The 14,838-nt window shown below is 48.9% G+C and overlaps 1 protein-coding gene and 1 long non-coding RNA gene across 6 annotated transcripts in view; one reads left to right on the top strand and one right to left on the bottom strand.

The window, feature by feature from the left end:
* Positions 1–3,487, bottom strand: part of LOC138801615 (uncharacterized) — an 86,792-nt gene extending 83,305 nt beyond the window's left edge. For both annotated transcript variants that reach the window (XR_011364640.1, XR_011364639.1), the window contains exons 1-2: positions 3,307–3,487; positions 688–907 (exon numbers count right to left, since the gene is read on the bottom strand). This is a non-coding gene — a long non-coding RNA (uncharacterized lncRNA). The remainder of the gene's footprint in view (positions 1–687; positions 908–3,306) is intronic.
* On the top strand, positions 3,373–13,689 carry LOC138801613 (branched-chain alpha-ketoacid dehydrogenase kinase-like). 4 transcript variants are annotated; one of them, XM_069984624.1, is made up of 15 exons: positions 3,373–3,489; positions 5,943–5,988; positions 7,467–7,524; positions 7,920–7,969; positions 8,037–8,239; positions 8,936–9,004; positions 9,110–9,220; positions 9,301–9,348; positions 9,428–9,547; positions 9,694–9,792; positions 10,262–10,335; positions 10,423–10,551; positions 10,633–10,722; positions 10,816–10,977; positions 12,031–13,689. In XM_069984624.1, the coding sequence occupies exons 5-15, from the start codon at positions 8,048–8,050 to the stop codon at positions 12,173–12,175; spliced, it is 1,239 nt and encodes a 412-aa protein (XP_069840725.1). In that variant the 5' UTR covers positions 3,373–3,489; positions 5,943–5,988; positions 7,467–7,524; positions 7,920–7,969; positions 8,037–8,047; the 3' UTR covers positions 12,176–13,689. The 4 variants fall into 4 exon arrangements, with proteins under 4 accessions (XP_069840725.1, XP_069840728.1, XP_069840726.1 ...); XM_069984625.1 differs by lacking the exon at positions 3,373–3,489 and adding an exon at positions 5,551–5,581; XM_069984626.1 differs by lacking the exon at positions 3,373–3,489 and adding an exon at positions 5,772–5,797.
* The last annotated feature ends 1,149 nt before the right edge of the window (positions 13,690–14,838 follow it).

Genomic DNA, 14,838 nt, shown 5'->3' with positions numbered 1-14,838 from the left:
GAAGAGAGCAAAAAAGCATTATTGGGATAATTTTATTGAATAAAATTAAGACGAAAACAAAAACAAAAGCCACATATTTATGTCTATTTGTTGAAAATAATAATAAATACATGTCATGTGAGCCCCCTTTCTTTTATTCTGTGTAAGGTTTTGGTCCCATCCCTCTTTTTTTTCTACATGCTTTTGTTTTGCGTTAGCCACTTTTTAGATTTTTTATCCCACTAACACTTTTTTTTTTTTGCTCTTTGGTATACCCATTGTTTCTTATGTGGGATTGTAAGATTTATAGGAGGTTTGTTTTTTTCCTATAGACAATGTAGACAAATGTAATACTTTCTCTTGCATCTGGGCAGCAGGAGGATTCTGGCTTCTTAATATATGGCCATTCCAGGCTTGTCTCTCATTGAAACACACAAAAAAACACAAAAATGCAACAGCTCACCGCAATGGCAAGATACAGACCCACTACAGACATGAAAATAGTTAAAAGCAGCCTCCCCAACCGCTATAAAAAAACTTCCACAAAAATAATGGGGCTCTTGGTTACCATTTGCAAACAGTGTAAACCACCCCATCAAGGATAAGGTGGGCCCTACACTGTACTCTGACCTCTCCATGGTATGTAATACGCCTATGCTCTGGGCATGCATTGAACTCTGTCCTATCTGTAGCAACAGAGTGACTTACCAGGGCTCTGGCTCTAGTAGGCAGCACCTAGTCTAGTGGCTTTTCCTGCCACCACAATATTGAAGAAATTCTTTAGAAATCCTAAGAGCGGTATGGTACTGTATAGACTATTGAGGAATTTATCCTCAACCCCTTTTGGTTGGGGCTGTGACATCCCTAAGTTTGTGGCACTTCTGTTGTAAATGCATGGTTGTAATGACTGGTTCAAGACATTTGATCTCTGTTAAAACAAAAAAAGTTGAAAAGCTTTTAATAAAAAATGAAAATAAAAAATCTTCAAGGCAGGTTGCTATCATCAAATTTAGGGATGGTCCGATCCGGCCGAGGTTCGGGTTCATACGAACTCTCTGCAATGATTCCCGCTGTCTGCGCGCTCCGTGGAGAGGGTGGATACAGCAGGAGGACCGCCTGGAAAACTGGAATACAGCCATAACCATAGGCTGTATCCCAGTTTTCCAGGCGTTCCTCCCGCTGTATCCACCCGCTGCACGGAGCGGGCAGACAGCGAGAATCTGATGCCGAGCGTTCGGCAGGTTCGGACCATCCTTAATCACCCTGATTCTTTGCCTCTCGTTCTCACAGGGAGGCAGGAAAGGACAGAGGCTTTTGGTGAAGTTGTATGTGAATGTATACATGTGTGCCAGGCTATTCATGTTGAAGAATGACACCTGCCCTGCTTCATAGTCCATATACACCCTCCTGGGTGTGTCCTGGTAGTTGGATCAGTGGAGATGACAGAACAAGCTCCATCCTTTGATTGCTTTTCAGTCCCGTAACCCTGCACTGGGTCACATCACAGTCTTTTGCTATCCCCACTATCCATTCCCTATTCATTCTGACATCTACTATGGGATCCAAGAACACCTATTACTGTGTTGTATCTATAAGGAGTGTCCATGTTCTCTTCTCCAAGCATAGCCCTCATTACCGACACAAATGCATAGTTTTCCCTCTTTTTAATAAATTGTATTTTTAATGCTACATAATAAAAATGCTACTGAAACTCAGTATTGTGTGGTTGTATTAAGTCAACTCAGTATTGTGTGTGGCCTCCACCTGCCTGTATGACCTCCCTACAGGGCCCGGGCATGCTCCTGATGAGGTGTCTGTATGACCTCCCTACAAGGCCTGGGCATGCTCCTGATGAGGTGTCTGTATGACCTCCCTACAAGGCCTGGGCATGCTCCTGATGAGGTGTCTGTATGACCTCCCTACAAGGCCCGGGCATGCTCCTGATGAGGTGGCTGTATGACCTCCCTACAAGGCCTGGGCATGCTCCTGATGAGGTGTCTGTATGAGTTCCCTACAAGGCCCAGGCATGCTCCTGATGAGGTGCCTGTATGACCTCTCTACAAGGCCTGGGCATGCTCCCGATGAGGTGGCTGTTTGACACACTCCAGCCACATAAGGTCTAGCATTGTCCTGCATTAGAAGGAACCCAACCGCACCAGCATATGGTCTCACAGGGGCTCTGAGGAGCTCATCTCAGTACCTAATGGCAGTCAGGCTACTTCTGGCAGGAGGACTGTCCTGCCCCCCAAAGAGATACCACCCCACACCATTACTGACCCACTGCTAAACAGGTCATGCTGAAGGAAGTTGCAGGCAGCAGATCGCTCTCCACAGCGTCTCCAGACTCTGTCACATCTGTCACATGTGCTCAGTGTGAACCTGCTCTCATCTGTGAGGAGCACAGGGCACCAATGTTGAATCTGCCAATCTTGGTGTTTTCTGGTAAATGCTAATCGCCCTGTATGGTATTGGGCAGTGAGCACTATACTTGTGGGAGTTGGGCCCTCATTCCACCCTCATGGAGTCTGTTTCTGACAGTTTGAGCAGACAACTGGATATTAGTGGCTGCTGGAGGTCATTTTACAAGGCTCTGGCACTTCTCTTCCTTGCACAAAGGAGGAGGTAGCGGCCCTGCTGCTGGGATGTTGCCCTCCTACAGCCCCCTCCACGTTTCCTGGTATCTGCTCCATGCTCTGGACACTACGCTGACAGACACAGCTAATGTTCTTGCCTCAGCTGGCATTGATGTGCCATCCTGGATGAGCTGCACTACCTGAGCCACTTGTGTGGGTTCTACACACCGCCTCACGTTACCTCTATAGGTGAGAGCAATGACAAAATACAAAAGTGATCAAAACAACAGCCAAACGGGATGAGAAACGGTCTGTGATCACCACCTGCAGATTCTCTCCTTTATACGGGGTGTCTTGCTATTTGCCCTTCATTGTTCCAGGAGAGATTGATTCCCCATCAGGGTACAATTGACTTGGCGTTATATTATGTTATTTTTTTGAGCAGTGTAGCTGTGAATGCGCCTTGACTAGAGTCTTTTTTTAATGTGTTTACTTATACATCAGTCAGCCATGTTCCCTTGGGTTACCATGGAGACTGGAAAAGCACTTTTCACTTGAAAACTCTATTTGGGCCTAACAAGGTCATTGACTATCCTGATTATATGTATGATTCCCACCCCAAATTATCTCCATGACAACACTGCAGCTTCACGCCTACATATATACGGTTGCCAGGGCTACGCCTTCATCACTACTGTAACCTTTCTGGACTCCAGTAAAATGGCCGCCGCCTCCGGGACGCAGTAGAATTTACCTCACTGCCCTTCCCACAATGCCTTTCGGCCCCGCCCTTTCCTTTGCTGTATGACGTGGCCGCGCAGCATGCCGGGACTTGTAGTGTACGCTCTGCCGTCGGCCGCTGTGTGGACGCCGCACGCTGGAGCTTGAGGCCGGAGGAGACCGAGCAGAGCCGGGCCGGGGGCAGCGCAGCAGAGAGGTGTGTGTGTCCGGATACCGTGCGCTGTGTGATGGGGATGTGTAGCAGCTGCTCTCTGTATATACAGCTGTAGAGCAGTGCCCTCTCACCCGTCATTCTCCAGCTGTTGCAGAACTACAACTCCCAGCATGCTCATGGAGGAGGTCGTAGTTATATAGCTGCTGGGTGTAGTTGGCAGCCCTTGTATTACAGGTTATGATGGGAGTTGTAGTTCTATAACCAGTATTGGACAGGAATGGGGACCTGCTGCCCTCCATGCTGCAAAACTACAACTCCCAGCATGCCCGGCAGCCAAAGCCAGGTTATATGTGTCCGGGCCTGATGGGAGTTGTAGTATTGCGGCAGCTGAAGGCTGACACAGGTCCATCATTATTGTCCATCATTGCCCCGGCTCATCCCTATATGCCATCAGCTTCTGTCTATGGCCTCCTATAGTGTGACAGCCAGAGCTGCGCTCATACTTCTGCTCTGTCACTGAGGCAGCAGAGGGTGTGAGGTAACAGGAGGGCAGCAGAGGGTGTGAGGTAACAGGAGAGCAGCAGAGGGTGTGAGGTAACAGGAGAGCAGCAGAGGGTGTGAGGTAACAGGAGGAGAGCGGCAGAGGGTGTGAGGTAACAGGAGGAGAGCGGCAGAGGGTGTGAGGTAACAGGAGGAGAGCGGCAGAGGGTGTGAGGTAACAGGAGGAGAGCGGCAGAGGGTGTGAGGTAACAGGAGGAGAGCGGCAGAGGGTGTGAGGTAACAGGAGGAGAGCGGCAGAGGGTGTGAGGTAACAGGAGGAGAGCGGCAGAGGGTGTGAGGTAACAGGAGGAGAGCGGCAGAGGGTGTGAGGTAACAGGTGGAGAGCGGCAGAGGGTGTGAGGTAACAGGAGGAGAGCGGCAGAGGGTGTGAGGTAACAGGAGGAGAGCGGCAGAGGGTGTGAGGTAACAGGAGGAGAGCGGCAGAGGGTGTGAGGTAACAGGAGGAGAGCGGCAGAGGGTGTGAGGTAACAGGGGGAGAGCGGCAGAGGGTGTGAGGTAACAGGGGGAGAGCGGCAGAGGGTGTGAGGTAACAGGGGGAGAGCGGCAGAGGGTGTGAGGTAACAGGAGAGCTGCCGAGCTGAGTGTGCTGCCTGCCATGTGACATGAATGATGAGCGTTGCCTATATCAGAAGAGGTGTCCGGGATATAGCAGAACTGTGAGCGCAGCTCTGGAGGGAGCTGAGGTATACCTGCTGCAAAACTACAACTCCCAGCATGCCCTGCCAGCCTTTTCTGCTATCCACCAATGCGTCCTATTCCCCGATCTCCAGCTGGTTCAGAACTATAACTCCCAGCATGTAGTTTTACAGCAGCTGGAGAGTGACAGGTCAGGGGATAGGACGCACTGGTGTACATGGTGGGAGCCTGCTTACAGCAGAAGAGGGATTGCAGCTCTGGCTGTGTCTGGAGTAGCAGAGCTGTATATGTTCCTGGACACCACGTGTCTGTGTCTGGTGTAGCAGAGCTGTATATGTTCCTGGACACCATGTGTCTGTGTCTGTATCTGGAGTAGCAGAGCTGTATACGCTCCTGGACATCACATGTAGCTGTGTCTGTATCTGGAGTAGCAGAGCTGTATATGTTCCTGGACACCATGTAGCTGTATCTGGAGTAGTAGAGCTGTATATGTTCCTGGACACCATGTAGCTGTATATGTTCCTGGACATCACATGTAGCTGTGTCTGTATCTGGAGTAGCAGAGCTGTATATGTTCCTGGACACCATGTAGCTGTGTCTGTATCTGGAGTAGCAGAGCTGTATATGTTCCTGGACACCATGTAGCTGTATCTGGAGTAGCAGAGCTGTATATGTTCCTGGACACCATGTATAGTTTATACATACCCAGCATTCCCCAGGGTGTAACCCTTTCCTGGCTGGGGTCAGTGATGTTTACTACAGTCCCTTGTGGTGTGTTGTAATCCTGGGGAGGGGGGTGGGGGGCGCCGGCGGGCTCTGCTGTTCTATCCTGGGCTCCTGTACCGCCCCTGTGCTGAGGTAACCCCAGGACGGTATGTTCCAGATCTGGGTAATGCTGAAGCTTCATTCCCCGCGCTCCTCTCGCTGCCTGTATACGGTGATTAACCCCTTGCCTGCCGCTCTGTCCTGACTGTCTCCTCTCTCTGTAATAACACGCCGCCTGTATACGGTGATTAACCCCTTGCCTGCCGCTCTGTCCTGACTGTCTCCTCTCTCTGTAATAACACGCCGCCTGTATACGGTGATTAACCCCTTGCCTGCCGCTCTGTCCTGACTGTCTCCTCTCTCTGTAATAACACGCCGCCTGTATACGGTGATTAACCCTTCGTCTGCAGCCGCTCCATCCTGACTGTCTCCTCTCTCTGTAATAACACGCTGCCTGTATACAGTGGTTAACCCCTCGCCTGCCGCTCCGTCCATGTGCTGCCACCTTCCTGACTGTCTCCTCTCTTTTGCAGGTGTTACAGCGCCATCCGGTGTCTTATGGGGTTCCACAGCAGAGGGGTGAGTACGGGAAACCTTGGGGGACCCGGTGCAGATGTAACCTGTTGATCTGGGCACAAATCATGGGCTTGTATCTGATCCCCTCGATCCCCACTGCCAGGACAGGAACGGGTCCGGTCGGTGCAGTAACAATAGTCTGTAACCTTCAGCAATCTGTCGCCCTCCCTCAGGCAGACGTGTGGCAGCTGTGACCCTGGCAGGCAAACAGCAGCGTGATTATGAGCAAGCGGCTGTTACTGGGCAGCGACCTTCCTGTAGTGTATAGGGGTAGAACAACAACATGGAGGTCTAACATTGTCTCTGAGGTATACACAGTGCTGGGGGGGGGGGCATTGTCTCTGAGGTATACACAGTGCTGGCGGGGGGGCATTGTCTCTGAGGTATACACAGTGCTGGGGGGGGCATTGTCTCTGAGGTATACACAGTGCTGGGGGGGGGGCATTGTCTCTGAGGTATACACAGTGCTGGGGGGGACATTGTCTCTGAGGTATACACAGTGCTGGGGGGGGGGCATTGTCTCTGAGGTATACACAGTGCTGGGGGGGGGCATTGTCTCTGAGGTATACACAGTGCTGGGGGGGTGACATTGTCTCTGAGGTATACACAGTGCTGGGGGGGACATTGTCTCTGAGGTATACACAGTGCTGGGGGGGACATTGTCTCTGAGGTATACACAGTGCTGGGGGGGTGACATTGTCTCTGAGGTATACACAGTGCTGGGGGGGGACATTGTCTCTGAGGTATACACAGTGCTGGGGGGGGACATTGTCTCTGAGGTATACACAGTGCTGGGGGGGTGACATTGTCTCTGAGGTATACACAGTGCTGGGGGGGACATTGTCTCTGAGGTATACACAGTGCTGGGGGGGGCATTGTCTCTGAGGTATACACAGTGCTGGGGGGGGACATTGTCTCTGAGGTATACACAGTGCTGGGGGGGGACATTGTCTCTGAGGTATACACAGTGCTGGGGGGGGGACATTGTCTCTGAGGAATACACAGTGCTGGGGGGGGGGACATTGTCTCTGAGGTATACACAGTGCTGGGGGGGGCATTGTCTCTGAGGTATACACAGTGCTGGGGGGGGTTACATTGTCTCTGAGGTATACACAGTGCTGGGGGGGGGCATTGTCTCTGAGGTATACACAGTGCTGGGGGGGGACATTGTCTCTGAGGTATACACAGTGCTGGGGGGGGACATTGTCTCTGAGGTATACACAGTGCTGGGGGGTCCATCCTTATCCTTGTTCGCGGTGCGACCTTAATGCCACATTTTAGGATCTGGTAAGGTTTTCGTCCTTGTTTGCCGGCTGTTTCCTTTTCAGCGGGTTTGCACCTTGTGAGGTTCCGGCTGTTACTTCTAGTTACCGTCTCCTTGTGATTCATTATGGGCGACAATTATAATGTCAGACTCTTCCCCCGGCCCCCGATACGTCCCGTCTCCTGACTCTTCTCTCTCGTCTCCGTCTCTCCTGTAGATGGATAAAGCTGCCGCGTCCTTTCTTCCTGTGACCTGAGCTGTCTCAGATATTTAAGGTAAACGTCTTTATACTTTGTAATCACACAACGTTCCCGCTTACACAGTGCAGTCACGTTGTTATCCATTATTGTCTTCCCTGATGGTGGGTAGAGCATAGCCCCCCCCCCCCCCCCCCCCGGTGGTCGGGAATGGGCCGGCTCCCCCCCCGGTGGTCGGGAATGGGCCGGCTCCCCCCCCAGTGGTCGGGAATGGGCCGGCTCCCCCCCCAGTGGTCGGGAATGGGCCGGCTCCTCCCCGGTGGTCGGGAATGGGCCGGCTCCCCCCGGTGGTTGGAATTGGGTTTTCAGTAGCAGCAGAATGTGGGTGCAGCTTTGGTTGTAACTAGGATAAGACAGGATAAGTGAAATGTTTTCCGTCAGTCACCCGTTGTCTCCTCCTTCTCTCCGCACAGGTTGTGAAGTATCGCAGTTGCTCTCGGACGGCAGAGTCTTCAGGATTCAGGTGAGTTTCCCCCACACGTTCGCTCTTGTGTAGTTTTTTGCCTCCTCTTATGCGGCTTTTCCTGCAGGAACCTTCAAGATGCTGCGGAAGAACATGCTGGAGCTGGTGGCGCGGGGGGCGCTGAACCCCCCTCTTCGGATGTCCTCCATACTGCTGCGATCCCGCTCCACCTCTGCCACAGATCACAACCACGTGGAGTTGGCCCGAGAGAGGTCCAAGACCGTCACCTCCTTCTACAACCAGTCCAGCATCGACCAGGCGGCGGAGAAGGTACAGGGCCGAGCACCAGTGTGATCTCCTCAGTGTTCTGCATTATAGATTCTAATGGTGGACAGTCATTAAAGGAGTAAAACACGACATGGAGAGAAAGGAACGGCTGCACATCCCATCTATGGCTGATACTAATGCCGCTAGGCCTATTTCAAAATTCAACACCAGGGTGTCTGTATATATTTGATCAAACCATAATAGCCTCGTGTACCACCGCGCAGGTCCCCTGGTTCACACGGGTCCCTACGCTAACTCCACACCGCCAACCCCGCTAAGGGTGCACATGCAGGGAAGGGAGGCCTTAGAACGGCCCTGCAACCCCAATGTCTGAGGACCAAACCCAAAATTAAAGGGGTAGTGCGGCGCTAAACAATTATTCACTAAATAACACACATTACAAAGTTATACAACTTTGTAATGTATGTTATGTTAGTGAATCGCCACCTTCCCCGTGTTTCCCCCCACCCACGCTAGACCCGGAAGTGTAGTGTTCTATACATACCTGCCTCTAGCATGTGTATGTGTGTGTATATATAATATATATATATATTTCTGTGTACAGGGACAGGGTGGATATAGATCTCTATATCTGAGTACAGGGCTTGTATATATAATCTCAGCCTGCAGCCCAGTATCCTGCGTTCTCGTGCATGGCCACTAGGGGCGCTGTCTCTGACTTGTGTTTCTCCTCTCCAGCCCTCGGTACGTCTCACCCCCACCACCATGCTGTACTCGGGACGGTCTCAGGATGGCAGCCACATTCTGGTAAGAGCCATTGTCTCTGCTCCTTGTAGCGGGCTAGATGTGTTATATACAGATTTAACCATATATATAGAGATGTAGCAATTGCCGCCTCCCCCTCCTCTATAGAAAAGTGCCAGATACCTGCACAAGGAGCTCCCTGTCCGCATCGCACACCGGATCAAAGGTTTCCGCAGCCTCCCTTTCATCATCGGCTGTAACCCCACCATCCTCCATGTGGTATGTACCCCTCCTCGGATATCCCCCCCCCCCTTCCTCCTGCCCCGCACCTTTCTCATGTATCTCCATCTGTCTTTCAGCATGAGCTTTATATCCGTGCCTTCCAGAAGCTGAGCGAGTATCCTCCGGTAAGTTACGCTGCCACCGGCGGCATCCGCTCACCTGCCTTGGGCAGCATCACCCTTATCCCGTGTGTTTCCTGCACAGATCACAGACCACGAGGTGGAGAGCCAATACTGCAAACTTCTCCGACAGCTGCTCGACGACCACAAGGACGTGGTGACCCAGCTGGCCGAGGGGCTGAGAGAGTGCCGCAAGCATATACAGGTAGGGGTTAAATAGGGGTATACGGATCAGGTGCCCTGCAGTATGGTGGGTGGGATCAGATCAGGAGAATGTGAGGGGGGGGGGGGGGGGACAGGACAGCGGACATTACTGCCTGACCTCTGACCCGTGATCTGTAACCCCCGCAGGATGAGAAAGTGATCCGATACTTCCTGGATAAAACATTGACATCACGACTTGGCATACGGATGCTGGCCACCCATCACCTGTCCCTGCACGAGGATCGGGTAAGTATACATTCTGTACAGGTAGATAATACAGGATACAGCAGAATAGTGAGTGCAGCTCTGGAGTATAATACAGTATGTAACTCAGGATAGGTAATGTATGTACACAGTGACCCCACCAGCAGAATAGTGAGTGCAGCTCTGGAGTATAATACAGGATGTAACTTAGGATCAGTAATGTAATACATGTACACAGTGACCTCACCAGCAGAATAGTGAGTGCAGCTCTGGAGTATAATACAGGATGTAACTTAGGATCAGTAATACATGTACACAGTGACCTCACCAGCAGAATAGTGAGTGCAGCTCTGGAGTATAATACAGGATATAACTCAGGATCAGTACAGGATCACTAATGTAATGTATGTACACAGTGACTACACCAGCAGAAGAGTGCAGCTCTAGAGTATAATACAGGATGAGATTTGCTGTGTTTTATGTGTTCATACTCCTTTTATACTCTCCACAGCCAGATTTCGTCGGCATAATCTGCACCCGTCTGTCACCCAAGAAGATTATAGAGAAGTGGGTGGATTTTGCCCGGTAAGATATATTGTTTCTCTACTTTCCCTCTTGCATAACTGCTTGCAGTTTCTTGATAACTATAGCCGCTTTGTTGCCTTTTTCCAGGCGCCTTTGTGAACATAAGTACGGTAATGCCCCCCGGGTGCGGATTAATGGCCACGTAGCTGCCCGCTTCCCATTCATCCCGATGCCCCTGGATTATATCCTCCCAGAGCTGCTGAAGAACTCTATGCGGTATGTGCAGTATGCTTTTCTGTACTTGCCTTTTTTAATGTTTCTTCTATTTTTGTGATGTAGTTTTCCCTTTACTGCCAGGGCGACCATGGAGAGTCACATTGATACTCCCTACAATGTCCCAGACATCTCCATCACCATCGCCAACAATGACATCGACCTGATAATCCGGTGAGATGATGATCGTGTTGTCGGTGCTCTCTTATTTTAGTGTTTTTGTTTTTTTCCTGTAAAGTCTTGAGTCTGTGTGTCCGTTCCTCGCAGGATCTCTGACCGAGGTGGCGGCATTTCTCACAACCATTTAGAGAGAGTTATGGATTACCACTTCACCACCGCAGAGACCAGCACTCAGGATCCCAGAATCAACCCCATATTCGGAAATATGGTGGACATGGTGAACAGCGGCCAGTCTGGACCCATGCATGGGTGAGTGTCGCATCGCTGCCTGCTACATTAGGTTGAAATGCTGACCTGGTGGGTTATAGATAAATAGTAACATACCATAGGGGATTACACACCTCTCTGCTGGCACCCACCCCTCCCCTAACTTTCAGAAGAGTATAACCTTGTCTATAGGATCCAGTCCAAGTATCCTGAGGGTGTGAGGGTGTTTTCTCCCAAGTAACTTGAGATAGAGGGTGAAATCTCTTTATAAAAGAGAGCAGCCAGTGCTGGTAACAAATGCTAGAGGGGATTCTTGTTTATGATGTGGCCCCAGATACATGGAAAGGAAGGATTACTATGTTGTGTCTGATACTTTGTGGAAGATTATAATGCATAGTCTGAGGTGTAGGGTATCCCAATTTGTGATATCCAGTGCTGGATCTTAAAGAAGAAACCCAAAAAAATAAAAAATGGCAGGCGGGCAGGGGGTAGAGAAAATAATGAGCAAGTACAGTCACCCCTCCTGGTGCCTCCGTAGTGACGCTCCTGTTCCACGCCTCCGGCTGTCATCTTCTATGGTGTCACATACTCGGCAATTGCCTGCTCAGCCAGTCAGTGACTGATACGGTGTCCCGCCCCAGTCACTGATTGGCTGAATGGGCAGTCACTCAGTCAGATACGTCACATTGCAGCTAGGAGAGCTGCAGGTCACCAGCAGCTGAGAACGGGATCACAGAGTGGTGGCACAGGGCATGAGGATAAGCAAGTTAAAATTGTGTATTAGTGGTGGCACTTTTCATCATTCAGCCAACAGTTCTGTCTCCCATGCTTTCTGCACATGTGAAGTGTTTCTTGTGGCAGCTTAGCCCTCTGAGAACAAAGTAGTTGGGCAGTGAAGTCTTATTATATCTGACCCCCCCTATCTCCACTAACATGGTTTGTTAGTCCCATGCATTGTATAATGACAGCTAAACCCGCCACTGGGGGCAGCCCACATCTGTATACATTTCATGAGGACCTTTAGCGTATGGGCTCTGCCTCCCAGGTGTCATGTGGGTCTGTTCTCAGTGCTGCTGCCCCTCTTCTGTGTTGTAGGTTTGGCTTTGGTCTCCCCACCTCCCGTGCATACGCAGAGTACTTGGGTGGCTCCCTCTGCATTCAGTCACTACAGGGCATCGGAACGGATGTCTACCTGCGTCTCAAGCACATTGACGGGAAGGAGGAGAGCTTCCGTATATAAGGGCATGGAGACCCAGCGGACCGGGGCCTTGCTCCAGCTCCTCATCATAGAAGATTTGGGTAACTTATAAAATGCTGTCTTCTCCTCTGGCTAATGGGATTTTCCTTCTTCTATCCTCCTTGAGGACTGTGAATAAGTCTTCTTGTCACAAAGACCTTCCACCTCCTGAACTTCAGGAAGCGCCTAGGCCAAAACCTCCTTCTGTTGTGTCTTCTGCGTTTCGCTCCTCACTATTGTGTTTGTGGAGCTGGTGCTGTTGACCTCTGCCTACCACCGCAAAACCTTCAACAGCTGTGGCATTGTATATGGCGTCATATACGACAAGTTCTCTGGATTCTGCTTATAAGACTAGACTCTTGGTCAGTCTTAAGATTTTTGACTATAATGGGACCACAACCTCTTGAGATTTAGACCTGGATGTCTGAGACGTTGATAGAACCAATCTAAAATCTATCGGCAATTTTGGGTTCTGTGGAATCAACATGAGATTAACCCTTTGTTCTTGGATCTTCAGTGTTCCCCAGACGTCGCCATGATGGATCCTCTGTGAGCTTTATCTGAGGAGACCTCATCGTGTTCTTTTCAGGCTTCGACTTACAAGGTCTTTCAGGTCATTGGAACCAAAACAAAAGCAGTAAATGAACAATTCCTCTTGTCTACGGAGGTTCCTTGCACCCCACCATTGGATGCGGTCTTTTGCAGTGGACACCACCTGTCCGGTTAGGTGGTAGAGAATCCTATAGAATAACGTATAGCACTTATCGTCTTCATTATGCTGATTGTCCAGGTTTTCCTGTCTCGCAGTAACCCGTCACCATTTCCTCTGTGATTCCCCCCGACCACCACCATGTTCCGGAGGAGGGAAGATCTGAAAGTCTATTTAGTGATACAGAGTTATTTTTTGTTACGGTTTTTGTGATCCAAAGTTCATGTTGACACTTGTGTCTTCGTTGGTTGTTCAGTGTAAATCATGCTCCCTCCTTGGATCTAACCGGAGTGTTCTGTATGGACACGTGGCTGTTCTGTATGTATGGATCTTGGTTCTGGGTATCTGAGAACTTGTGCAATGAATCTGAGTCCTCTCCTGGGTATCTCAGGGCCCAGTGTCCACCCCTTTAAGATCGAATACCGCATTTGGTGCTTTGAAGATCTTTTAGCGCCTTAAGGTTGAGTCTACTAGGCCGTGACTTTAGGAATAGCTTGCTGGGGGCTCCTGCGACAATCATGTATGAATAGGAGGAAAGCCTGTGTCTCCTCTAAGCATCCGCATAATACTGAAGGCGACTCTGCACCTGCTGGTCTGTAGTGATGATACGTTCTGTCATCCTACAGAAAGTGCCAGTTTTTGTTTGTTTTTTTATTTGTAAATTTTAAAACCTCTGCAGCTCCTCCTCCCCCCTCCCCCAGCAGTAATTACAAGTGTGGAGATTACTTAATTTTGAATGGAAGATTTTTTTTTTCTGTTTCATGGAATAATAAAAATGAATGCTGACTCAGGCACAGAACTAACCACAGCGGGTGCTTCACTGGTCTGCGTGTCCTTCATTTGCTAGAGGGTGGAGGTACTATGTGCTGTGTTCTGTATGGCAAATCTGGGCATGTTGGAAAGCCCTTCTAAGTACAGGAATATAACTACTATAATACTGCTCCAATATACAGGAATATAACTACTATAATACTGCTCCTATATACAGGAATATAACTACTATAATACTGCCCCCTATATACAGGGATATAACTACTATAATAATGCTCCTACATACAGGAATATAACTACTATAATACTGCTCCAATATACAGGAATATAACTACTATAATACTGCTCCTATATACAGGAATATAACTACTATAATACTGCTCCTATATACAGGAATATAACTACTATAATACTGCTCCTATATACAGGAATATAACTACTATAATACTGCTCCTATATACAGGGATATAACTACTATAATACTGCTCCTATATACAGGGATATAACTACTATAATACTGCTCCTATATACAGGGATATAACTACTATAATACTGCTCCTATATACAGGGATATAACTACTATAATACTGCTCCTATATACAGGAATATAACTACTATAATACTGCTCCTATATACAGGGATATAACTACTATAATACTGCTCCTATATACAGGAATATAACTACTATAATACTGCTCCTATATACAGGAATATAACTACTATAATACTGCTCCTATATACAAGAATATAACTACTATAATACTGCTCCTATATACAGGAATATAACTACTATAATACTTCCCCTATATACAGGAATATAACTACTATAAAACTGCCCCTATATACAGGAATATAACTACTATAATACTGCGCGGTGTTACACGGGGCAATATGGCTTGATCAATTCATATACAGACACTCTGGTGTTGATTTTTAATATAGGCCTAGCGGCATTAGTATCAGCCATAGATGGGATGTGCAGCGGTTCCATTCTCTCCAGTTCGTGTATAACTACTATAATACTGCTCCTATATACAAGAATATAACTACTATAATACTGCTTCTATATACAGGAATATAACTACTATAATACTGCTCCTATATACAGGAATATAACTACTATAATACTGCTCCTATATACAGGAATATAACTACTATAATACTGCTCCTATATACAGGAATATAA

This window comes from Dendropsophus ebraccatus, chromosome 9 (assembly GCF_027789765.1).
Source record: "Dendropsophus ebraccatus isolate aDenEbr1 chromosome 9, aDenEbr1.pat, whole genome shotgun sequence".
Taxonomy (NCBI): domain Eukaryota; kingdom Metazoa; phylum Chordata; class Amphibia; order Anura; family Hylidae; genus Dendropsophus; species Dendropsophus ebraccatus.
Note: the sequence above shows the minus strand (reverse complement) of the source record. Positions and strands in the feature narration are given on the sequence as shown.